The sequence below is a fragment of the Pseudoliparis swirei genome, chromosome 5, assembly GCF_029220125.1.
Source record: "Pseudoliparis swirei isolate HS2019 ecotype Mariana Trench chromosome 5, NWPU_hadal_v1, whole genome shotgun sequence".
NCBI lineage: Eukaryota > Metazoa > Chordata > Actinopteri > Perciformes > Liparidae > Pseudoliparis > Pseudoliparis swirei.
This window is the reverse complement of record NC_079392.1, coordinates 21,458,675-21,485,507: the sequence shown is the minus strand read 5'-3', so window position 1 is coordinate 21,485,507 and position 26,833 is coordinate 21,458,675. Positions and strand designations below refer to the sequence as shown.

General features: G+C 44.2%; 2 protein-coding genes across 5 annotated transcripts in view; both read right to left on the bottom strand.

The window, feature by feature from the left end:
* Nucleotides 1–26,833, bottom strand: part of agbl4 (AGBL carboxypeptidase 4) — a 267,416-nt gene that overhangs the window by 51,944 nt on the left and 188,639 nt on the right. The gene's annotated exons all lie outside the window — the stretch shown is intronic.
* Nucleotides 1,949–16,003, bottom strand: bend5 (BEN domain containing 5). 3 transcript variants are annotated; one of them, XM_056414158.1, is made up of 6 exons: nt 15,820–16,003; nt 14,584–14,714; nt 13,367–13,862; nt 12,123–12,271; nt 8,584–8,797; nt 1,949–8,461 (listed from the first exon to the last, which is right to left on the bottom strand). In XM_056414158.1, the coding sequence occupies exons 1-6, from the start codon at nt 16,001–16,003 to the stop codon at nt 8,265–8,267; spliced, it is 1,371 nt and encodes a 456-aa protein (XP_056270133.1). In that variant the 3' UTR covers nt 1,949–8,264. The 3 variants fall into 3 exon arrangements, with proteins under 3 accessions (XP_056270133.1, XP_056270134.1, XP_056270135.1); XM_056414159.1 differs by lacking the exon at nt 15,820–16,003 and adding an exon at nt 14,802–15,760; XM_056414160.1 differs by lacking the exons at nt 14,584–14,714; nt 15,820–16,003 and adding an exon at nt 13,964–14,061.

Sequence of the window (26,833 nt, the reverse complement as noted above, 5' to 3'; positions counted from 1 at the left end):
CCCGCGGGCCTTGTGTTTAACACCTGTGCCCTAAACCCTCCCTGGTATGCGCGTGCTCCTGGAAACATCAAACCTTATTATGCTGCGGCAACATGTGCACCCAGTGCACCTTCTCCGAACTTCCTCTTCCAGGAGGGGACAAAAGCTTGTTCCATTTCCACATTCAAAACAGTAACAATGTTGTAAAAAAGCAAACACATTACTGACGCCTATTACGCGGCGCCGCTGTGTGCACCGAGTGCTGCGTGTGAAGCGAAAGGTGGACCGGATGAATCAGAGAGTCTTCCGAGAAGCTCAATAAAAGCGCCCGAAATGACCATATTCATTAGGTTGTGTGTGTGTGTGTGACATAAATACGATATGTCTCCCTCTGTGCTGCAGTGTGCGAGGTGGACACGGTGTTTATGCGACAAGACAGCGAGGCTGCAGAGCTCAACCCGGTCTGGACCGGCTCGGCACAGCCCGGCTCGACCCAGCCGGCACTAATCCATCATCACCACCACTGATTCATCGCGCTGCCAATAAAGCCGAGCGGGCAATACATTACAGGCGCGTGGCAGGCTTTAGCGATAATGACATTGAGAAGTCCCCTCGGGCCGGAGGAAAAGTCCGGGAGCACGACACACTTGCTTACAGAGGCAATACGATATGGAACTGCATCCGTGTGCCAGACAGGGGAGAGGGATGGGGAGACGAGGGAATGAGCAGAGCTCAGGCGAAGGAAACGGCCTCCGCTCGCGCTGACCCCTTTCCTCCGAGATCCCGTATGTGGACTCAAGCAAATCCAGCATTCGTTGTCGGGGCTCATTTCAGATACCGGCCTCTCCAAACAAGCCATTTTACAAGCAATCTCGTATGTCAACACTCCATTTTCCGTCTTATCTTGCTCTCGCGCAGCCGAGTTGATATTGCAATATGGTTTGGACACGGCGCATGTTAGATACAGCGCCGCCAATCATCCAACATGTGGCGCCGAGAGCAGGCCGGCAGCAGACGCACACAAACTTGGAAATCAGATATATTGTGAAGGAGGAAGAGGAGGGAGAGGGGGCTGATCTTTATACGACTATGAGGATGGAAAGTTGGCGAACGAAATGAGGAATGAGTTGTCGAGAGAGAACTGACGCCAGAGCTCATCTGCCTCCGTCTGTCTGTCTTCACGGTGTCAGGCTCCTGGGCGAGATGTTTAAAAAAAAAAGTTAATTGTTACCATTGTACGGCAAACTCAAACTTTATTTGTAATCTTTGCATTTAAAATGAAAAGTTAACCGGGTAACCGCGTGCTGAGAGGTTTGCATTAGCCTTGGGGCCATTGAGGGCCTCCAACACCCATTCAGCACACATGGCCATCAATTTGAAAATAAAGACTCTTATGACATTAGTTAAGTGGTATTCGAGTGTAGAAAATGACACTTTGAAGACTCCGGGTAGGTCTTGCGCTCCAAGATGTAACTGGTGATTGAAAAACAAAATACAGATTGAGGTGAAAATAGTGCGAGTTGAAATGAAGTTACGACTCAGAAGCCCTCTACCTTCAGGAAATGTGTTTTCTAACGGCGTGCAAAAGAGCAAGGCCGCAATGACTTCTCAACAAAGTGATTTAACGAGTGTTTCCGTCCGTTCGCAGCTGGTGAAGAAGACATAGTTGAACATTTTGAGAAACACCACATTTACCATCTTGCAGCGAGTCAGATGAGGAGATTGAGACCTCCCTGTTAGATGTCGAGCTACATGCAGTCACCAGTTAGCCTAGCTTAGCACAAAGAAAGCCAGTTTAGACCTGAGGAAAGACAGTTAATGAGTCACGAATAGTCGCACTCGTAGTCTCACAAAGGAAAACACAGAACGGGTTTGTGTGGTTTGAACTCGAGCCGTCACGCTTCCAACATGAGCCTCATCTTGAACTCTACTTTGTTTCACCAGGAAAAGACAAAAAATAAGACAAGAAGAGGTTTGTGTTGATAGAATAAAAGTCTCGATTTATTTCCGTTTGTCTATACATTAAACAGGTGTTCCTGAATGCAGCAAGAGAAAAACACAGAACAGGATGCTAAGCGTCAAAGAGTTGCTCGCATAGCAGAGGTGTGGCCGGTTTAGCAAAGACACGTACACTTTCTATCGCATATACTTATTACATTTTCTGTAAATGTGTTGCCTCCGAGGAGGCTGAAGTAGGGTCAGAGGGAGTGTTTACCGCAACAGTCTTGAGATTATTTTCACATTATCATACCATCTGGAAAAACTCCACACAGTAATAACCCTGTCGTTCCCCAATGGTCATTGCAATGCAGTTACGACAGACAGGCGTATACCCAGGCAGCCCTGGAGAGCTCAACTCCATATGAAAATGTCGTAATAATTCAGTACGGATTTGTCATGTCGCCATTGTCCCCTTTGAGTCGATCTCAAGGCCGTGCCGACACATTGAATGGATTAAACACTCTCCGGTTATCTCCCTCCCCTCCACCCAGCAGTGACACAGCGGTACCAGGTGATGACAACTCAGCACCTGCATAGGAATTCAATTACACACAAAACTCTGTGGGTCAACTCCCTGGCCCGGAGCAAAGCTTCGAATCGGACCTTTATGAAACAGTCCAATGAATGGCTTAAGTGCGCCCATGAACTGCTGTGTGTTTGCACACACGCGGGTCACAGTAGCGAGGAGCTCCCCAGCACATCACATGTGTACAGACACGGGGAGAGTAAGAAAAACAAGGACAGAAACTAACATTTACATACCAGGGAGAGCAAACTACCCCCGAAACAACGCTTTGGCGCGGAAGAGATTCCATTGGTGTCACTGTACCGGGGAACAGACAAGAAAATTCACTTTATTTTTTATTTTTATGGTTATGCCAAGTCCAGAAACGTAACCGCTTTACGTGACTGTAGCTCACAGTAAGTCAATCGCACATTACAAGACCAACTTCCTTTTTAATACCGGATATTTGAATTGTTTAAATATCCGTTAGGGACACAGAGATACAACTGGGGAAGATTAAAGTGGTAACTCGAGGAAATCAATCACTCCAAAACTGTCCATGAAGACCATCTGTCATCTGTCTTATCCCTATTGTTTGTGGCACATTTCATTTTAAACCAGATGGGGCAATACCAAAAACACTTCTCACGGATCGCATTTTTTTCCACCACAAATACAACTTCCAGTGGAATCTCTCGCTTCCGTAAAAATGAATCGAACGTCAAACAGAACATGGCTTCGACGAGGACAATCTGGAATGCAACCAGTGAACAGTGGTATCCTTTAAATGTACCGGTCATCCGAGTGTGATCTAGTAATCATGTCCTATGTAGAGTGAAACCTGATCTAACCAGTAAAAATACACATTTCTGAAAATACACTGCATCAATGAAATATTGCTGGACAACAGGTTTTAGAAGCAGATGCATCCGTTGAAAATCAGAACGTTCTGAGGTACTTCTGAAACTCACAGCTGAGGATATAATCACTATCGACAATATTTGGATGGATAGCATATCGTTGATACAGTAATAGCAGGAGTTATCGGTTTGTGAAACATTTTGGCTTAAAATGTGATTAGCTGAGGGGATAGTAGCCGTTGACACACCTGAATAAAACATAGCTGTATGAGGAGAAGAACATAGAAAAACAGCACCATTTGAGGTCCGATAGACAGATCAGGTCTTGAACTGTTTGCTGGTAGCACCGTCAACCAGTACAAATCTCAGAACGCGATACAGAGACGGCACACGACCACTGATCAACTGCACGACAGAGCAAAGAGCGAAGATATATTTATATAGATATATATTCCGAGACCCCTTCACAGCAGCATCTTTAAGCAGGTAATAAAACAGATTTCTCCTCAGAGTGATATTGTGTACTGAGGTGTTATATGCTGTACATGTGGAGAGTAACCAGGTATAGCTTTCCTATAGATTTTTTTTTTTATATATACACACACACACACACACACAGTTTACAGTCACTGACAAACAAACACCAGAGTAACAATGAGGTAGGACGGTGAAGTCAGATGAAGTAGAACCGGTTTGTGGATTGTATACAAAGTTACTGATACCGTAAGAAAAATATAGGCCCAACAATGTGTTCTTCCCATTTGTTTTTTTTCACATTTGAAATAAGTTTGACATTGTATCTGAGGCTTAGACCGTAATATGTGTTGTGAACACGTTAGTTGTGAAAACTGCTCGACGAAAGCCATTTATCTTGTTCCAACACGGTGAAGTTGGAACTGATCTCTTTCCCCCCCGATCAAACTGTCAACAAGCAACATACATCCTCTGTAGCTTTGACAGGTGTTCACAACTTAAGCCAAAACCAGGACTTGGTGTATCTTGAGAGGCGAGCATCTTTAAATCCAGTCCATAGAAACAACAGGAGAGTAAGAAACGAGAGGTGGCACAGGAAGAGGGTCACGGAGCCAGAGGTCACATTTCCTCCCTCGCACTACTCGGGTGTGACAGTGAAAGTACTGAAAGGTCCGGTGTCAGAGCAAAACCAGCCTTCATCATCCATTAGTGGCTTTGACAGGTGGTGTGTCACCAATATGCTGCAAAAAAACCAGAATGCTCTTCTGCGAGTGCCTTGGTAAATATTAGAGAGATTGGCCTTTCCATTACAGATTAAACCAAATCTGGGTTGAAAACATACAGTTCTTTGACACAGCTTTCATCCATGAAAGATGGTTTCAGGTAAAGGATTAGGCTTAATCACACTCCAGGAAACCAGCGTTTGAAAAGAAGCTTCAGATGATGTAATAACTATGTTAATGCCCCATTTTAAAGCATTGTTTAACCACACCCCCTTTTGGCATCAAACAACAAAGAAACAAACACAACAAGACAAAGTGTCATTTCAGCATGGTTGCTTTGCACAGCAGGAATCTTTTCTTTCTTTTAAAACCGCATGTATGTTAAATACATGCTAGCGCACGAACACCTCACATGTTGCTTTGTACACGTGAAAAAAAAGGGATTTTTTTTTTGGGAACCAAAAAAAAAGATATGTAAATAATGTCACCATATGGTTGTCTTAAGATTCCCAAGGCTCTATCACCTTGGCATGGGCCATCTTTTGTGCAAACCTCACTGATTCCTCAGTGAGCATCCCCCTTCTTTAGCTTGATCTCAGCATCCAATACTTTGGCTTATTTGATCATTTGTAAAAAATACACACTTATCGCTATACACGTCACATCTATGCTTAACCAGCATCTTTACACATTAAGTTAAAGCACGCATTCCAGTCAGCTCGCACATGTCATAAGGTAAATAGCTTCAAATTGATAAATCATGTTTTGGGGTTGAAAGCCAAGTTGAGTTTTGGACTTTGTTGTCAATTTGCCAAGGAGGACATTTATTGTCCTGGAGGCCACGATGGAGTTATAGAATCCAGTTTCACTGGCATGTGACTTGTGAAGCGAATAAATCTTTAAATAATGAAATACTCAGAAGTACTCGTAGTACTATTTCCGAGTCGTGGTTGGGTGAATTAAATAAAAGAAGTTCCTGTTGAAACATTGATATGTCAGGAGCATATCTGACTGGCAAAACAACAATACATCCCATAACTTATTCTTCCCAGAGGAAACAATAAACCTAAAAGTTCTAAGGTGCTTCATGAAAATACAATAATTGTTAACTTTTATCTCTATAGACATTATAAAAAAACAAAATGACAAACACATCTCTCTAAGATCAAAGAAATTGCCCAGAAGTTTAAAGTGCATTCAATGTAAATGGTGTGTGTTGATCTAACGACTGCATCTCAATTGAGTTCAATGTTTTAACGATGCAAATTAGCGTCTTACTGTGGTCGATCATTAGAAAGTAGATCCAAAGTGAGGCTCATTAACCCTTGTGTTGCCTTAGGGTCATTTTGACCCGAATCAATATTACACCCTCCCCCCGCCTTTGGGTCATTTTGACCCAATTCAATGTTTCACCCTCCTGTTACCTTTATATTTACTAACATATTTTACCCTTTGGGTTCAATTTGATGCCAGCAATTAAAACCTCCAGAAAATTATTAGAATTAATATTGTTTTCCAAGTTTAAGTGTGAGGCACTTTATGTTTGTTTGTTGACTACCGAAAGAACACCGACATTAAACATTGAATGGGGTCAAATTAATCCTAAGGCGGGGGGAGGGTGTAATATTGATTCGGGTCAAAATGACCCTAAGGCAACACAAGGGTTAAATAGCGAATGTTGTGAATGTAGATGACTGTAGATAGCCGTCTGGGCTCCGTTCAGGGAAGCCTCGCCTCTCATGTTCCACAGAGATCACTTTGGCGAAGAAAGGGAGAGATCTGTTCACCCGTTTGAAGAGTTCCCTGATCTACATTTGTATACAACATCAAGATTAAAGCCAACAATTCGTACGAACAATATGGAAGTGTAAAAATGAAACACAAAAAAATGTCGTCAGGTAACATGGAATTACAACATCAATTGGATAAACCAAAAACTTGACCAGAACCTTTACAACTGTAACATGTCTAGAAACTGAAATATTCATGTTTGTTTAAAAAAAGAGAAAAAAGAAACAAAGATGATGTTTTCTGTACACAAACATATCTCCAAAACTTAAAGTAGCTCGACAGAAGGCTGATCTGAACTTTTTGGAAAAAAACAACAACAACAGGAACGACAAAATGAGAGACAGAAATAAACCCACTGACAAAACGAGAAGTATGAAGAGGAGAGAGGCTTGATGGGCAGTTCTGCAGCAGATTCACAGTTAGCCACAGCTAGGTCACGGTTGAGATTTCAATCTGCAGCGTTTAGTTCCAGCCTGCAGATGGCCACACAAAACGCTTTGGCTCAAAAACAATAACAACAACAACAACAAAAATAGAAGAAAAAAAAGGACAGTTTCAAAGTTTTGATGGCGTAGCTCAGACGAAATTGTCACTGGAGCGACCTTCCTTTGTTCCCCAGTGGCGGGGCTTAAAACAAAAGAGGGGGTTATTATGGGGTTCAGCAGGCCCAGATGTCTTCAAACGGCACACTCGTGTTTCAGACAGCTTTACCCACAGCGAGCGCCGCTTCCACATGCGGACGACCTCGACCGCGCGGCGCCCCGATTCTCCTCCTCACGTTGCAGCGCAGCATCTCTCAACCGCAAGAGGGCGGAACGCAGCCCAGCTCAGATCGACCGAATGGTGTGAATCACCCAGAAAGTAGTACCACGCCACCTCTCACATTCTCACAGCAAAGTGCAGGTGAAGCTTCAATGCTTCCACTTACTATACATATACAATCACGGCTTACTAGAAAACCCAGGGGCACCGCAGCTCCTGGTGATTGCCAAATCCTTTTAAGGCCTCAACATGCCTGTACCACTACGACTCATTCGACAGTCAAATTGGCTGAAAGTGACTTGTTTGATGCAGAGTAACACAAATGCTCACAACTGAAAAGGTCAATAAGAAAAAATAAAACATAAATATCACTCTCTGGACTCTACATTAGAGTTATACTTCCCATTTGACCTCTATTAGCCTTGGTCTTTTCAATAGAACGTGTTGTGATTGACCTTAAGTCAGGGGGGCGCACACACTTTTATTAATCTCTTGAAGCAACAGAATCTCTGCTGCAAATCGCAATATGGCTATGACCAATCGAGACTTGTGCATTTGAGACCTCGGCGTCTCGTCTCACGCAGTAAGTACCAGAGCGAACACTCGCAGCAGCTGAAGTAGTCACCAAAACATCCGACCGTTCACACGTCGAAGATCTAACGCAAGCCAGCGTCATTGTCTCTATAGCGTCGGACGACTTTGTCTAGGGAAATGACCTCTTACTTTTTAAAAGTTTAAGGACTCAAAACTATGTTCTGACACAGAACAATAAATCAATTTGAACGATTACATCATATCCTTTCTTTGACACGAATGCACACACGTCGGTAAACCATGTCTCTGCACCAGTCCCACTGTCAAGCTTATAAAAACACTCATTCCAGCTCACGCCAGACGAGATCACACGCGTTCAATTTCTCACTGCTGGGTAAAGCTGTCTGTCAGCCAATGGGAACACTGGGCACTGAGGAAGGTGACGGTCGCTCCGCTGGGAAGGGGTGTGTTCGTTTAGACGTTTCACATCGTAACCACTCCAATGTGTCAAAGAAAACCTGCTCTTGAAACTGTGACAAACATCCCCCGACCGCATATCTAGTCCCCTCCATATCCTGCCGACCGTGGGGGGGGGGGGGGGGGGGCAGAAGGCGCTGGCGTGACAACAGTAGATCGCTACATGCCATCGTAGGTGAAGTTCTCCATCTTCACCGTCTGTCTGATGAGCAGCTTGGATTCCCGCCGCTCCTCGTTCTTGATGGACTTGTTGATGTCCATTATCTTTTCACAAATGTATTTGTTCACTTTGGACAACCTCTGCGTGATCTCGGCGCTGTCGGCCGTCTCTTGAGACACCCGGTCGTAGAGACACTCTGCGGAAGGAGCGAGTGGGAGCAGTGAGACCACGTCAAATGTGCAACATCGCCGATCATTCAACGAATGACTCTCTCTCACCGTATCGATTGTAGAGGTGTAAAACTGGAGTCTATCTTACCTCGAACAATTTTCAGTTTGCTGGGCGACAGTGGAGGTTTGGGCAGCGCGTCTTTCTTCTTCTTGGTGGCGACTCCAGTGACACTACGGTTCTTTAAGGTCTCTGTGCCCCAGATCATGACAGCCAGGTTCTTTGTGAACTTGGAGTCTCCCTGGGTCCGCTGCAGCTGGTGCCACTTCTCCTCCTCCACCCAGATCCCTCCACCGAGGTGCACCTGCGGAGAGGACGAACCAGAGTACACAACATTTGAACTTCTGCATCTACAGTCTACTGGAGATTTATTTGTAAAATGTATAAAACTAGAATGGGCACTCGGTAGAGCGCATACCTTCGCATATCACAAGATTGGGCATTGAATTCTGAAAATGTTGGCATTAGTTGCATGCCAATTGGATAAAAGTTGACCGTGCTATGGTAAAAAGAAGATCTTGACCTTTTCATGACCTTGACCTTTGACCCGATTGATCCCAAAATCTAATCAAATGGTCCCCGGATAATAACCAATCATCCCACCGAATTTCATGCGATTCAAGAAGATGTTGACCTTTACATGACCTTGACCCGATCGATCCCAAAATCTAATCAAATGGTCCCCGGATAATAATCAATCATCCCACGAAATTGCATGCGATTCGGTTTAATATTTTTGTGTTATGCGAGTAACGCATACAAATAAATAAATAAATAAATGAATAAATAAATAAATACACAGCGATCAAAACATAACCTTCCGCATTTTCAATGCAAAGGTAACAAACCCCATTGCAGCCACCCCACTGTTTCATGAGCTCACGCTGTTGTCGACAAAAGAGCTTTGCTAAATGTTTTCATTGAAACAAATGTCCAAAGTATTGCCGAAACTAATTTGTCAAACAGAAACGTTTAAGTGGAGAGAACATGAATCGTGTCCATAATGATTCATGTCGCTTCAGCAGATGCTGGAGCATCAGACTTCAGAGCAGTAGTTACAGTGTTATTGTGTACAGAGCACCATTAGAGTAGGGATGGAAACTTCATCAAATCTTATTGGTGTTTAATCAGAGTTTATGCAGCAAGCGTGGGCATGATAGACGGAGACAAAATGACTGGAACTAAAAGCTACAGTTGGTAACTTTAATAGAAATAACTTCTTGTCATATTTGCTGGAACTGTCCCGTTATTATTCAAACACGTGGGACGGTCAGCGCTGCCAATAACCGCCCGTAGAGCTCGGGAACTCCAATAGTTTGTTACTGCTTATTTCTCGGCTCAGATGTTTTCCAAAACACATTTTATAGTTTTAGCTGTGAAGTTTTTTTCTCACCGGACAGTTTGTGGCACGTGATTGGATGAACCATCTGACAATCAAACTCTACTCAAGGAGAGTCAGGAGAAGCACAAAAAGACATTTTTCATTGAGAAAAGATTTTGATGATGCCCTTTTCTGATATAAATAAAGCTGGAGCATCTCACCTCTCAGTGAGCCGCCATTGTTTCTCGCCTCTCTGTCGTCTCAGACACAGCGAAAACCATGCCCGGAGCCGATTGGCCCGCGCTCTGTGCTTACTGGTCACAAACGCATTACTTGAAGCCTGATTTTCTTGCGACATGTGATCCGGCATCTCTTGTGTTATCTCGTTATCTCAGCTGGCGTTAAATATAAACCGACCGTCGCTTTACTCTTTTTGGTTCCACACTTGGAGGCATATGGTTTTAATGGAAAACATTTGCCGAGCTTTTTTCGGTGCAGTTGGGTTCAAATCCAGTTTCAACAATCTTCAATGCGACACGTCGGTGTAAAACCTAAATGGATGAGGCAGATCACAGCGTGTCATGGCGGAACGCATCTCGGCCAGCTCCCATTTAGACCAACGGACAAATCCCAAAAGCGCCACATTCACCAACCAGGGTACATAGATGAGCTCAGGCCACTGGCCGCATGTAGCCTGGATTACCTCCACTGTGAATCAGCCCCTAGCTCTCTCCACACGTCCACTGGACGTTGCATAAGCCTGCGCCAAACACTCCAAGCCGATTGCCAGCCGGGCCAGACTGCCCTGGGTTTCTAGGTGCGCTAATGCAGCAGGGGGCATATGTGACTCTCCCCTCTCTACTCTCACTGGGAAGTCTTTAGGCTCGCATCCAAACAGCTTCTCCCTGGGCAGCTAATGTGCTTTAGGCCCCCGGCCAGCAGACACGCTTTTTACTGCCCTTAAGTTAGTCAAGATTGTTTTCATCCTTCTTCCCAATTGCTCTCGTTTATCTCTCTCTCCCCTCCATCCTCCACTCTCTCACTAGGGCTAACCTGTCAGTCACTTTAAATTCCTCTCGTGCAAATAATTCATATGGGGTCCCTGACGTGGGAGAGTTCTAATTTGCAAGTGTTCTTCACGCTTGAAGTGGCTGCGGGCCCCAGAGCTTGTAGTACCAATTCCCCCCCCTGTCATGAGAGACAGGCCGCTGGTTGAGTTACAGCGGTGGGGGGGGGGGGAGTTAAGACCCCTAACAGGCTAATAAACACTGATGATGCTGACTGGGAACAATAATAATCTCCTCAACCTTGTTTACCTGCTAGGGTAGGGCAGCCAGGGTGGGGATGTGGGGGTGGGGCTGATCAACTATGACGGCGTGTTGCCAGGTCCACTGGTGTTAAGAGGAAATACAGCATTTCCTACAGACTCAAGCAACTCCCCTGAGTCACCCCCAGGCAGAGCGCCAGGGGCACAGGAGGTGGGATTGAAGGATTTGGGAGAATTCATTTGGATAATCTTTTAGTAAAAGTTGAAAGTCACTGTCTGGAATGTAATATTTGACCATATCAATTCCAGGTGTATTTAAACATAGAAGTGAAGAGGCGGACATAGACACATTCTAAAATCGATCGATATTGACATTACAAGCCAGTTTTACTGCTGACTGACAGCTTGTAACAGCCCCAGAGGACATCAGACATATGTGTTGCATGTTGGACTATGTTTGAATGCCAGCACATCAGTTGTTGAGACTGAGATGGCATCCATAAATCCTCCGTTTTTAAATTCATAGCTGGGAGGGCGTTACCCTTTTGTTTACATTTGCATTCAAGAATAAATGTAAAAATACAAGAAAAAAAAAAGAGGATGGAAAACAAAAACAGACGGGGAACATCACAGACACGACGCCACATGGAAGGTCCGGGATCAGATAAACAGGCACGTAAATAGACGACACAGCCACAGGTAATCAGGAACCACTAACTAGCCAGAGACCCTACACAGGCCGTGACAATAACTCGTGCGTATAGCGGAGAAGGCGCCACGACGGCACCTTTGCTCGACCTTCACCCATCTTCAAACTGGCCTTTTATATTGATCTTAACGACACACTTGTAAAGGGCACACTTGTGACGCTATTGCGAAGCATGCAGAACCCCTTCTGTGGTAGTTACTAGCACAGTAGGTGTCTCCAGGACCACATGTTGCCATGGTCACACACATATTGACACGGGTAAGACAACAATAAGCCACACGCTGTGGTGGCTGGCAATATAAAGAGTGCCCCTCGTATCCAGTGAGACGTACCTTCCCATCGTTGCAGGTGTATACTGTTCTGGGGGAGGGGGAGTAGCTGGAACTGGTGTTGGCTTCTTCTCTGCATGTCTCCTGGGCCTCAACAATGGGTTCAACCACTTCAGCCTTGATTGTCTGAGTGCCATTGTCATGCATAGGCTCTAGAGATACAGTGGACACATTTAAAATTATTGAGACACAAGATGAGGTTAAGGTCAAACGCCACGAGTAGTCAAGTTTTAGAGTAGAGGATGACACTCAAATTAGAAGAGAGGTCTGGAGAAGCATGTGACCATGAGTTTTCTGGTCTTACCACTGGTCGGCTGCCCGCCTGCTCATCCGTTTGCTTCCCTCCTTCAGTCTAGAGTGAGCTGCCTTGTGCCAGGCAGTTATTTTAGCCCAGTTACGAAGCTGGCATGGTGGCTGACACCGCTGAGCTCCAATGTAGCTGATGAGTTTTAATATCAGTCAGTCCCCTGCACAACAGCACCCCAGGGTGCTCTAATCTTAAGCGTGTCCATTAGTTGGTCCCACTAGGCACCCCTGTTCAGATATACATGGGAGCTGAGCTTAACACAAGCATCTGGCAAAGCTTGACTTTGCAATGACACCACTTTTATTACACTTAAAGTGTCTTTTATTCAACTTCATGTTCAGGACTCACTACTACTTTACTATTGCTGGATACAAAAAGGTATTGTTATATATATTACAATATGTTCTGTATGGTTACTCTCATTATAAGTCCACTGTAAACTTAAATAGCAAGCCAAACTAAATCAGCCTAACTCAAAGTTGATCTACTTTAGTTCTATTTATAACTTTCTGGGTGTATCTGGTTTTTAGAAGAATACACAGATTTTTAACAGCAGTCCTAAATGCACATGCACATCCAACTAAAATGCCTTTAAATGCTTCTTCTTTTGATTTTTCCTGACATAAGTGCAAACACAAGCATGTTTAGAATGTGTTACTGTTCCAAAAAATGCGTAGATCATTTTCAATGCCGAGGAGGTTCAATCATTGCATTGTGTAGACAGGGATCAGCATATGTCTACACACCAGTCCCCTACCTTTTTACAATGACAATGGCATATTCTGGCTTTATAGAGGGTACTTTCTAAGATTAGAAAGCTGAATTGTCATTTTCAAAACCACAATTCTTGAAATGACTGAATGTCTGAGGTTACGAATACACTTTGTGGGATACACAGCAGTGATTTGCGTGTTGGGTGTGCATGCCCCTTGTCTCTCACCGCTGCCCAGTCTCATGAGAAGTACGTCTTGCAGCCTTCTGTTGAAGTCCCTCAGTTCTTTGACTTCTGTCAGCAAGCTGCCATATTCCTTCAGCTTCTTGGCCTGCTGCACCAGCTGCCTGCGGGTTCTCTCCAGCTCCTGCTGCAGCCTCCTCATCTCCTCCTCCTGTTGCCTGTAGCTATGAACCAGCTCCTCATACAGGACTCTGGGAACCACGGCCGTAACTACCCCGGACACACAATCCGTGTCCACCTCCAAATGCTGTTGTTGTTGTTGTTGTTGTTGCTGCTGGTGATGATGATGATGCTGATGCTCTGCCTCCATATCTTCATCTTCGTCGTCTGCATCCTCTCCCTCCTCGGCCAGCCGGTCCTCGTCCAGATCCTCTTCGCCCTCCACACAGGAGCTGGCTGCATTTCTCTCCAGGCGAGCCACTACTGCTGCCAGGCTCTTGGAGGAGTTGGAGAGGGGGCGTCCATGGTCCTGAGACGGGGCCTGAAGAAAGCAATAACTGTCAATTTAGGGAACAAATTGGAACAAAACATTTTGATAGCTTGAAAGTTGAACATATGAACAACATTTTTCACAGAACTCACAAATCTCTTTGCGGCATCAGTGACAAAGTACCCTTCATATGTGACAAACAGCTCAACACTTTGAAGGCCAGACAGATCACACGTCAATCTAAACAGGACACGACAGACTGCAAACACTTTGTTGAGACTGTGCAGATCTCATGAGGAACTGGGAGAAGAGGAGTCACTGAGTTCTTTGATGAGCCGCTCAGAGGATTTGTCTGTGAAAGGGCAGCTGTCCAGAGTGCTGAATTTGTGTTAATCCAGCATATGGTAAAAATAGCATGGGGGATTTTGGGTGCCAGCCAAGTTTATGGAAATGTGACATTGTATCATGAATAGATATATTTAAACATAAGACTATTTAGGTGTAGGCATCAACATGATACACGACACACATGTGCCCACACTGCTTTTTTTGTCTATGGGCAAATATATTTAGGGTCCTCACTGACACAACAAAAGTTAGTTAAAGTAATTTAAATGGGATACTTTGTTTGTGCCTGATTTTATCTACCAATTTACACTTTTATTTTACTAATGGCAGCAGGATCAAGAGGCAGTGTGATTAAATGTCATGATACTGGTCACTGATCATTGTACAAACTCCCAAATAACACAACTAATCTAGGTGAGCCTACCTTTTTATGCCTGAGTGGCATTCTCTCCTCTCCAAAATTGTTTTCGATACAGTTTCCTGAATTCTTGATGGACATCTTGGGAATTTTCATCTTCTTTTGCATTATACTGTCTTCAAATTCCTCTACAGTGTCTGTGAAGTGCAGAAACAGAAGCAAGAAGAAACTCATAAAAGTTTCCCAAAAAGTTGGATTGGATTTTCAGAAAACCTTCAAAGTACCTGCGGAACTATTTCATCCATTTGTCCAACTAGCAGATGGCTTTTTGTCTCTCCATTCTGCTAGATTAAAACCAACTTTAGCACTCTTTAGAGTAACATATCTGCACAGTGTCGCGATACAAATCGTCCCCCGGCTGTAGCGCGCTTCAAGCCGTGAAGGTGTCAGATCGGACCGCAGCCCACACGATTAGCGATGCGGCTAGTTAGAGAAACACCACCGTAACTGGAGAGCTAGCGTGAAGAAAATCATTCCACTTGACGCGCCGTCATGAAACAGCCATGACGTTGACATGTTGTCCCCATTAACATCGGAGACACAGCGGTGACCGCAGCACCGCAGCACCGCGTCCCCGCTCTGCGGCACACACACACACACACACTGACAGATAAAGCCGGCTAATGAGCTAACCGCAACCCGCCGGAGCTAGCAGCCTGCGCGCCTACACTCACAAACATCTGCATAATCGATAACGGCTCCACCGCGGGGCTGTCACACGCGTCCGGGGTGTAGCGACCCGGCTCCGCGTCTTGCACGCCGCACAACGAAGCGCCGCGAGCGCGAACATGCTAACGCGCTAAAGCGAACACACGCCAAGCTAGCGAGCGTTAGCTCCGTGTTGTAAACAACCGTTGTGACTGGCTAACGTCGCGTGCCACGTATTTAGCGAGACAAGCGGCGCGACTATATCGAAACAAGAGAGACAACTCTTGAGGGGGAGGGGGGGACACGACAGCCCGAGTGTGAACACAGTTTGTAAAAGCACTGACGAGAAGACATGGCGGTCTACCAAACTTATCTTAGCACGTCTAACTAGCTTATCTAGCTAGCCACCCGCCGAGGACGTTGTTGTGGCGATCGGTGTCAGACTCCAGCTGATCGCGTCCTGACATATCGGACAAAAGGACTTTTGCTTTGACACCTGGACACGTTTCGCTGCACGTCAACGTTACTCGGTCGGACGGAGAACAAACGCCATGCAAAATAGAACCGCTGATGGGTTATAAGAGGGCAACTTACCTGCAAGGGCAAAGATCTGTGCTTCGCACGGCTGGCCTGCGCTGCCATTCTCTTCAGTTCTGTGAACCAGATACACCTTCTGATTATCAAAATCTGTTTTGTGCAGAGGTCTGAAATCTTCGACACTTGAAACGGGCAACGCGTAGCACATGTCGTCTTCAAAGAATCGGACAAAAGCATACATTGTTTATTTCTCTTTGGTCCTGCACTTTGGATATGGTTGACAGTTTTTCCTCACTAAGTATTACAAAAATATATACACATAAGGGGGTTGGGGGTGGCGTCTGCGCTCGGCTAGTCTTGCCTGGTCCACATCATCGGGGTTGATCGTCCAGGCATAAGTAATAGACATGTAACTTTGCCGTTGAGACATGTTCAGATGCAGAAGTATTCAACTTTTTATATGCACTGATATATTTGCGTCATATTTGGACAACAATCCTCCCGTGCACCTGTGGTGTACATATACTATTGAAAAGGCTTTACATTTCTCGCAAATTTAAACCAAGAAATGCAAACTTTAACATATTCAAATATGATATGATATTTTTAAGGTTTTTTTTAGGCGATTTAGCAGGATATTTCAGACGTCCAGAGTCCTTCCTTTTATAAATTAGACACCCATCACCTCTCACTCTATCTCCTAAGAAACTCCCATTGTTTCAGGGAACTGCAGCGAGATGACCCGGATGATGACCTGCCTGGTCAGATTGCATTGGTCTCTGTGTGCTTTCATGTGTTTCCCGGTGTCCACGTTTCATCTGCTCCTTGTATCACAACAGAAAGATTTAAGGCCAGCTGACAGAAATGAACTCTTTGTTATTGTAAGACAGCCAGGTGGTTATAAACACAGGATGGATTTCTCTCAGTTATTACTCTAATGGAGAGCACCACAGTCGATAAATGACACTAACAATTTCGTTCTGCTTCGGCTGCTGTAATTGAAAAGTAACTGATGCAGAACTATACGGAGCATTTCTTCTTCTCTGATATTTCGTTTCATAGTTTCAGGCATTTAGTTAGTTATGATTAGGCCTGTTTCAAATGCTAGCTTCCCCGAGATGTTTGTTCACTGTGCTGTGTGAGCGGTTCCAGAGTCTGTTCGATGTATACAAGATAATTTAAAATACAAACAAACAAAAGTGATCACAGTAAGTCCCAGATCATTATAACAGTCATTTAATGTCCATTATTGGAGCAGTATTCTGGGCTGGTTTGTTTGTTAAATCTTCAAAGCGATGATTTTGATTCCAGAGACTAGCTCTTTTCTGAGAAGAAGCATCACGATCAAAATGTAACATTCATATATATTTCCAGAAGCTATATTTCGCAACATGCTTTATACATGGTATTATTAGAGTTCTTAAGGCTGTGCCATGGTCATTTATAATACATCTCTGCACTGATACTTCGACAGAGCCCCACAAACTGTAAGAGGACTGAGATTTGAGCAGCTTCTCAACAAGTCTAACAAAGGATTACTGCTAATCTAAGCTTCTGCTCGATGGCCCTCCTGTCCTCACTCAACGTAAGGCCGCTCAGTTTCTAGAACTCTTTGTCTTTGAAGTGGCAAAGTGTTTAAAGGAGAACCCCACGATGTTGCTCTGGCAGGTTCAATCAAAAAGTTTCTCCTTTAGCTGTAGGTGCACCACCGATTGGAGTCTGCCTGGAGACACAGTCAAAGTTGAGCTCAACCAAATTGATTGTTATATTACAGATATTTATGAATGTGAGACCGTACCCCAGCCGCCCTCTGAACATGTATACTGTAAACTCACCAGTCATGATCACCTGTATTGTTGCCATGTTATTACTGATCGCATAATTTCAATTTCTGGGACTCTTTCTAGGGCACTCACTGCACATCACGTCAGCGTCTGTGAGAACTATTTTTCACGCAGCAGAAGTCTCACAACTTAACCCATGTACTCCTTTTTCCTCACTTTAATTAACTCGTAGCTACGTTGCTCCGCTTCACTGCTGAGCTCTCTTGTTCGGCTTCAACCAGGTCACAGTGCTTCAATGCACGCAACAGAAGGTGTACAATTTTATATGAAAATATGTAATTTGACACTGCGGCACCTACAACATGTAATTATAGAGAAGTTGGTGCCACTTTCCTTTGAGTAATAAATTACCTTTAAATTTCCAAAAAGCTATTAATTCTTAACACTTTAAATATCAGTTCAATGCTTTGTGTCCATTGTTGTGTGTTGCCTTTTAATTTATTAATCCAATCCGCTCTTTAAAAAAAAAAAATTACTCAAGCACACAAAAGTCACCCTGACTTATTTTAAACTATTGGCTCACTGATGGGCTGAAGATACAGTGATTCATTCAAAGTGAGGGAATAATAATTATTATTTTTCTCTATCGGGCGAGTATATTGGGTAAAGGGTAGAGTCAGGACAGAAGCCAGACATCATGTCCTGCCTATTAGCTCCACACTGCCAGGCTCATCTATCTTTATTGGTCATCCATTAGCCTGTATTAAAGGGAGACACGGGATAATAGCAGTAATGATGCTGATGATGGAATTAGACTGCGGGTACACACGTCATCATTGCGGCGTTGCGCCTGGAATCATAAAGCGTTCCCACTGACAAACGCACACATAGATAGCTGGATCCGAAAAAAAACCCCTTTATTCCTCCGTTAAGTGCACATGCATGAATGTGTGCCACTGACAAATATAGCGAGAGAGAAGAGAACCGGATGGCGTCTTGCGATTCACAAGACCGAGGGTGTGTGCTTTGCCTTAACGGCGCGTAGACAGCCAATCTAAACGGCGGCACCTGTGCCAATCTGCAGGATGGACAGATGCTGGTACAGGTGTGTGCGTGATGAGGGTTGGCAGGGGCGGGCACCAGCCTGAGCGGCATGATCACACACACAACACACACGGACAAAATGATGATGCCAGGCATTAGACAGCTGGGATGGAGGGATCATTAAGGCAACTTTCTGGAAAGATGCTCCCAAGATCAGAAGAGCACCGAGCAAAATGAATATACGGGTGTCTGGTTCCAAGATGACGGATTCAGAGGAGCGTAAACGTCTTTTATGGGCAACGCGCCACCGCGATCAATCACAAGTGTTTACAGTCCGGGGTAAAACCGCTTTCCTATTTCGGTTGAAGGCACGTCACCAGTGTTTCTCTTATTATGCCTCTTAATTAGCTGCGCATGAATTACTAATCAACCATGAAGAAGGCATTCACCAATTTAAAAAGTGATAGCCCATGAAATGAACAGCACAGTCTCATGCAAGCACATCAGCCACTAATGCTGCAGGGCCTAAATAACAGACCTTTGACTGAAAGAGAGAGAGGCAGAAAGAAAAAAACATGAAGCACACACACACACACACACACACGCACACACGCACACAGGAGCAAACATTATTGTGTCTAAATCCCTAATTAAGTTTTCAGAGTGGTATCGGCACAGGCTCTGCCACCATGCTGTGTGTACTCAGTGATCCACCCACGAGATATTGATCTTCCTCATAAGGAAGATAATGGCCACCAGAGAAATACTGATCATATTTCAGCACCAGTCAATTCAGTTCATTAGGGCCGCTCTCCCTCCAACTGCGCTCTTGTATTGATCTTGCCCCCGTCACTAGACTGTTATTCCCCGCTAACTAGATAGGGAACTCAGAAAACTGTCATTTATACAGCGGCAACGGCAAGTCGAACAATAGATACCGGGAACAAACAAGCACAGATACATAACGAATATTGCCCCCCCCCTGTGTCAGAGCAGCACGGACTCCTCCCCTCCCCCCCCTGTGCCCATTTGAAGTTGGCATCAAATGTCACACACGACACAAGAAATCCCAAGAGTATCAAAGCTGTCCCTTGGTTCCAGAGACATTTGTGTGTGCCTTTAACACCCTTGCCACCGTCTCCTCTCCTCTAATCTCCACTTATCTGGCAGCCAGGTGAGCTGCTGCACATGGCTGGTGGGCAGGCTTTGGTCGGTGGGAGTACAGCTCATCTTAATGGTATTTCTCCCCCTTTTCCTCCTCTTCCCTTTGCTCCTCTTTCCCTTTCCTCCGGGCTGGCTGTCACAGAGACACGGAGGCAGCCAGAGAACTTCTCATTGCGGCTGTAGCTGACAGCGGGGAGCCACTGGGATTGTTCGAGCGACCACAGCCGCCCGTCATGCAGAGGGGCGGCCGGGCTCACAGGTGCACAGCATCTGACAGATAATAGCAGATAAAACCCAGGCTGCCCAGCTCGCTCCCCGCTAGGGGATGGGCGACCCATGGTGGTGGGGTGATGGATCAGATGGGGGGGGGGGGGGGGGGCAGACTTACACAGACCCACCTCACACACACACACATGAGTCAAGGACAGACAAAGTCACAGATCTCAAAGATCCTCCACAGAATCCTTCATGCAGCTTACTGTAAGATTGATTCTGAGCTTAATACAGAGCTGGCTCTGAAAAAGCACATCAAGACTCAGCAGTCGTCTCATTCGTTTATTTTTTCCATTATGCGCTGCTCTTTTATTAATCTTGTTTTAATTTCCATTGAAAAAGCTGCGAGTCCCCGACGTACAATAAAAATCTGTTCATGCGACAGAGCTTCTATTTTTCTTTTTTACCCTCACTCTATTTCATGTTTTTAATCATCTCCAAATCAGCTTCACATCTCGGCGAGCAATATCTAAACTCCAGTGAGCAAAAAGCGAAAACGTTTTCATCTGTTTGAGGTAAAATAATGCTGACGCAAAAAACGATTCAAATCAGTGGTACATCTGTGGCATCTCCTCTGCCAGCTAATGGGACAACAGGAGACAGTCTATCTGTCACTTCTCAGACACATTTAGTTCTGTGGAGGAGAAAACAGTCAAGACAAATCAGGCAATCAGATGCCGAATGGCCGGAGACACGGAGCCTGACAACAGTCCACACCTTTGTTGTCACTGAGCTGCCGCCTCAAAGAGACACGCACAGAGAGAGAATTTAAGGTGCAATTTGTCCTGTTCCATGAATAAAAGGGACTAGAAAATGTGTATATATAATATAAATATATGTATATATCTTTATATACATATATATATATAAACAGTATATATATATATATATTCACAGTTTTACAATATCTGTCAATACCTATGAATCTATAATTATCCTCCAGGGCAGAAGACCAAACACTGTTTTGGACAAATATTTCTCAAAATCTCAAAATCTAATATAAGAAAAGGTGCATTGTTGGAAACAAACATGTGAATTGGCCTGTGGACATCTGTATCGCTCCTTGGTTTCCAATAGAAGTCAGTGCAAAGTCACACACACACACACACACACACATAGACACACACACAGGGTGGCATAATGACTTTACTGAATTTAATGGCTTGGGTTCAAGCGTCTGCTGTGTTGAAGCTTCCTGCAGAAAGACCGATGCTGCTGTTCTCTAGGTGAACCTGACGGCTGATCCGCCAGTGAAAGCAGGGCAATTATAAGTAGAATTTCCCTGCGGGAATCAATAATGTATAACATTTGTATTTATACATACAGTCCTCTACATACACACCCATTGGGCGTACACGCTCCACACTTATAGCTGACAGAAGGGCCGAGGCACAGACTGAGGATTGGCTGATAACGACCTTGACCATGGCAGCAATGAGTATCTCCTGGCAACATACACCTGCGCAGAATATTTTCATCAGAACAATTTCGCAGAGTGACGGGTTATCATATTAACAATTCATCTTAGCGGTAAAGCCCGATTATTAGGAACGGGTATTGCCCCGATGCTCCTATATTTAGAATTCTGCAGGCCCAGAAGCAAAGACAATGCAATAACAGAGTGGTTATTTAGAAAGACCACACACACACACACACACACACACACACACAGTCCAAAAACTCAATCCACCAGCCATAACACAGAGAAAGAGTGGCATCAACCTCTATTATCTAGTCCCTATGCTGCGAACACAAAAGGCTCCCTGGAACAAAAATCCAATCAGTCCTCTCTAGGAGGATTTGCTCCACAGCAGTGCTCGGCAACACCGGTGGCTCTGCTGGTGACAAAGAAATAATCTCAGAGCCCACAGCCTGTTTACTGCCTTCATCACATCGCCCTTTTACAAAGAGGACAGACAGTCAATGTTTCTCTGTTGTCATTTACTGTCCTCTGAGTCTCTCTCTCTCTCTCTCAGTTGACTGTGTGTACAGTGTGTGAAATTACCGTATTGGCAACGCAGGGAATATTTACTCGAAGCATTAGCAATATATGCTTGACGTTTAAAAAAAAAAAACCTTCAGGCATATAGGCTAGAGAAAAGGTTTTGAATATTTGTTTAATCGAAATATTGTGATCAATTAAAAAAAAAAAAAAAAATGCAAAAAACATCATGCATTCTCAATTCATTATATTGCAAGCCTTTTATTTCTGATTGATGATTTGCTGATTTTAACTCAAATATCCTTAAGAAAATATCTCTCTAAATATAAAAATAATATGAAAAAAAAATACTAGTAATATATTGAAATTACTAATTAACTCTAATTAATTAAAACAAAACCTAGGTTTCCTGAGCCTTTTCAACACAAAAGCTGTTATAATTCTTTTTTTTTTTACTTGGTCTGAAATAATATTATTTTTTGAGATAGGTTTTTTTTTTTCTTTAGCTAATAAAAATAATAAGAAATAAAATATAAAAAGCAATATATTTCAGTTGATTGATAATGAATCCAAAATGCAGCATTTTTTTTTTTTTTATTGCACATTACAGAAAATAAAGAACTTTATCACAATATTCTAATTTTCTGAGACAGTCCTGTAATGTAAATATTTTCAAGATTGTGCCGACCCTTCCATCGGGTTCCTATCTCTCACAGTCCTCCGTTCTTCATCTCGTGAATTGTTCACACTCGTTCTCCAATCATTAGCCTGCTGCTGCTTATTTAGCCACGCTGCTGGGAAGCCTTTAACAAAATCAACTGTAAAAAACTCAATCTGAGCCAATGCAGCCCTCTCCCTTCGCATCCTTCATCTCCTTCCTTGTTTAAATTTTGTTTTTAACCACATCAAAATGGAGGCAAAGTCGCCAATAATGAAGAGGAGGGAGATAAAATATGCAAATTCACAGACAAAGGCTATAATTAGGGCAATGATAGGAAGTGTTGTTTTCACAGCTGCTAATTTACACAAAGGCCTGCCTGATCGTATTTTTTCAAACACATAATGTTCTTCTCGGTTTCTTCTCTCTCTTCTTCCCTCCCTCCCTCCTCTCAAGGTGCAAAGCCTTCTGCTCGACTAAAAACAAATCTCTGCAGCTCTCCAGCCCGAAGCCAGTCAACCCCTCAGTGACCGAGACACCCAGAGATTTCTATCAGCTCAGGTATGTACCACATGCCTGGGTGGTGGGCAGGGGGCTGCGTACAGGTTGTTGAAGACCTCTCCACCTTGCCCGGGCCAACTCCCGAAAGCACAAGGGAAGAATGTGCAAGAAGCTCAAACTTGAAATGCGACGTGATGTTCAACTCTTTGCTATGTAAAGATATATATTGGAGTAATGTCCGCCTGAGCTTCTCTGTGCTTTGTTCACATAGGCTGGCCATGTGTGTCTTTTAGTGGGTGTTAGTGCACGTGTGCCATGCTGTCATATGGGTAGAATACATGGAACGATGGTCAAATGAGGGCTTTGTGAATGAGTGGGTATCGGTCAGGAAGATCAAGATCGGCTGATGAAAGTCTTTACAGTTGGACAAGAAAGAAACTGGAACACACGAGGGGTTGACTTTCCTTTTTACTGCAAGGATAAGGAAAAGAAAGATTAATGTTCTGACACAAACGTCTTTTCTTCAAAGTCATGTGTAGAAGGTGACACCACAAAGAGTCTGAATATTCTCCCAGTGTTTCATGAAGCAGGCATGAGGGGGACTCACCACTACACTGTGACAGAACTCTGTGAGTCCAATTTGCAAGAGGACCGAGAAAAAGTGCACGATATTCAAAACAACAGCACCACCGCCACAAAGACATAAATACATGATGTATCACGATATTGTTTGGATGGCTGCCCAGAGACTTTCATCTGGAGAAATGGAAGCTATTAAATGGCTGAGAGGAGGCCCAGGCCGGTGCATTGTGTAAATTAGAGAAAACTCTGTTGACCCCACGTTCACACTGCAGACTATTTATCTCGAAGTAGTCCCCGTTTTCAGAGACGTATTATGCAAATGAGAGGCACTGTTGTTAATGCTGATGCTTCCGAGAGAAAGCGAGGCTCATGGGAGTCAAACATTTAATTCTCCCTGAACATACAGAAAAACGAGAACAACGAATATATCAGTTTTGGGTTTTACAAGCAAAAACAATGTTTTATTTCAATTTCATTTGATTTATTTAGTCTGAGTTTGGTGCTTGTCTCGTTTTTTTTATCAACCATAATCCGTTTGGTAGGCAGATAACTCATTTGTGGCTAATGGCTAAGCTTTCTGCAATAACAACCAAACCAATTTTCACGGCTCCTTAATTTCCAAATGGTGTGTTTGTTTTATTAACTGGTGCTCCTCCTGGAAATTTGAGCAACTGTAAATGTCATCCAGGTAAAAAAAAAACATCTTTCCCAAACTGTGAAATAGATCATAAATGTTAATTTGGCTGAATGTCAGAGTTGAAGCCTAATGCAAGAAGATAAAGTACTAACTTGACATCCACATTGTGACTGTGTGTCGACTAGAACTGGCTATCAGCTCCTGCGGTGTGTAAAGTAAATGTACTTGTGAGAGTAAAGATACTAACTCAACCAACCACCACCACTGTTGGTTCAATTTTGCACTATTTAGCGGTGCTTTTATTGTTTGTGTATTCAATGCATCCACTGAACACCCCACTGGACTCATGAAAACTAATAGATGGAGCCATTTCTTTAAAATATGCATTGAAATTGAAGTTTTTCCTGCTTTAATGTTTTTTTTATCAGCCCCCTGACTAGGGGGTTGTCAATGGAAAAACTAAGGCAGGAATAATTATGATTGCGATCAAAAGCTCCATAATATATGTGTTCATATTATGCGTATACTCACACACTCGCGTGCTAAACGTTCATATTTCGACATGAAATATTCAGACGCGGCATTTGATTGTGAGCAGCAAGCCGTGCACAACGTGACCTCTGCCCTCATATGTACAGCGTTTTTTTGTCAGGAGAGCGGAGCAGGAATCACAAAGCCTGGCGGTAGAAAGAGAGGCTCGAATAAAGAGTATTTCTTCTCTGTTCTGACAGAAGCAGCGGGGAAATCGAGATACAATAAGAGAAGTGATAGAGTGAGGAAGACGAAAGTGAGAGAAGAGATCTGAGAGCCGCCCATTATCTTCACGCTGGTTCATCGCTTGAGTTGAGACACACACACACACACACACACACGCTCGCGTGCACTGCACGCATCTGTGCACAAACACAAATGTGTGGTCACAAGTAACCACACGCACACACACACACACACACACACACACACACACACACACACACTCACTCAAATCTGCCCAGATCTCATGAATATGATTGACCTTTTTTTTCTCCACTGTAATGCTGAGAGCGGCACAAAGGGGAAAGGAGAAACTAAACAGAGGCAAGCAGAGTTAATTTAGAACAACACATTACTGGGTGCTGACTGCAGATATGAAAAAGGACAATCTAATCGATAAACCAAAAGAATGACAATGGCCTCTCCAATCAATGTCGGCACCCCATTTTCTCACTGCGAAAAGACAAAGCCTTCTATGCAGGTGTTTTTGTTGCTTTGGTTTTCTGCCGCCTGCACCTATGTGTATGTGTCCATGCTTGTGTACATATGTGTGTGTGTGTGTGTGTGTACCTTGCTGCTGCTGTGGTGGAACAGTTGCCAGGACTAATCATTATTTAGTTGTGGCGGGGCTGGAAAGGTCAGCAGTCTGAAATGTCAGGCTGTGTTCAACAGGAGCCAGATGCAGCCGTGCGCCGCTCAAGTGTCCAATTAAAGAGGGCCGAGTGAGGTTTGAGTGGGTCCGTGTGCGTGGGAGGGAGTGTGCATGTGTGCGGGAAATGAGGACGAGAGAGCAAAGGGAACGCCGCGTGCTTTTGGTCCTCTTCGCCCTGCGTGCATCAGAGCTTCATGTAAAGTACATATGCACTCGATTAGACGTGTGTGAACACACGTGTAAGTGCAAATCATTTCTCAGGGTGGCTAATGAACGCCATTAGAGACAGAGGCCAACAGAGCAGCGGGGGCAGAATCCTCATCGAATCTCTCTCGCTCTCAGACACACGCAGCACGTTATAAAGCCACTTGAGCCTATTAGTTTGTTCGCACCCTGCGATTCCTCCTGCTGTCGATGCCGCGAGGACGAGACGACGAGAGGCGAGCGACGGAGGGAGGAAGAGGAGGGCGTGAGACGGAACAAAGAGGGCAGAAACAAAGGGCAACCTGATGATATCAGAGCGCAAATAAATACAGGGACGTAATGAGAAAAGTCAAATGAGCAGAGGGAAAGGCACCTCGTGGGAGGATGACACGGAGAAAGGGAGCGGAAACTCCTTTAATCTGCAGGGAGGAGAGGGTGTCCTGCCCGTGTCTCCCTATCAGAGTCATTCATCTGAACGCCTCACCTGGTCGCCATACAGCCGTCATAATAACCTTCACCGTGTTCAGTGCGTGTGTGTTCACGTGAGCGTGAATAATAATAAACAGCAGGGGCAGGATAAAATATGTATGCCAAGTTAAGAATATAATGGACTTCGCTTCAAGGCCACACGAAACAACAGCCTGAATAATGACCGGCAATAATTTACACAGCACACTGAGCTCCGTGGTGGTCAGAGGAAGAAACCTTTCAGTGAGAACTAATTGAAAGCTTTTTCCATCTTTCTAAGGTCCCTCCATGGGTGATGACCAAACCCCAAAGGAGGGCAGTTCTACTGCTGATCCATAGAGGGAGATGGAAAGTAACATAAAGATGTATTTAGAATAACTGAAGAGGATAGTCATAGTGACTGTAACCA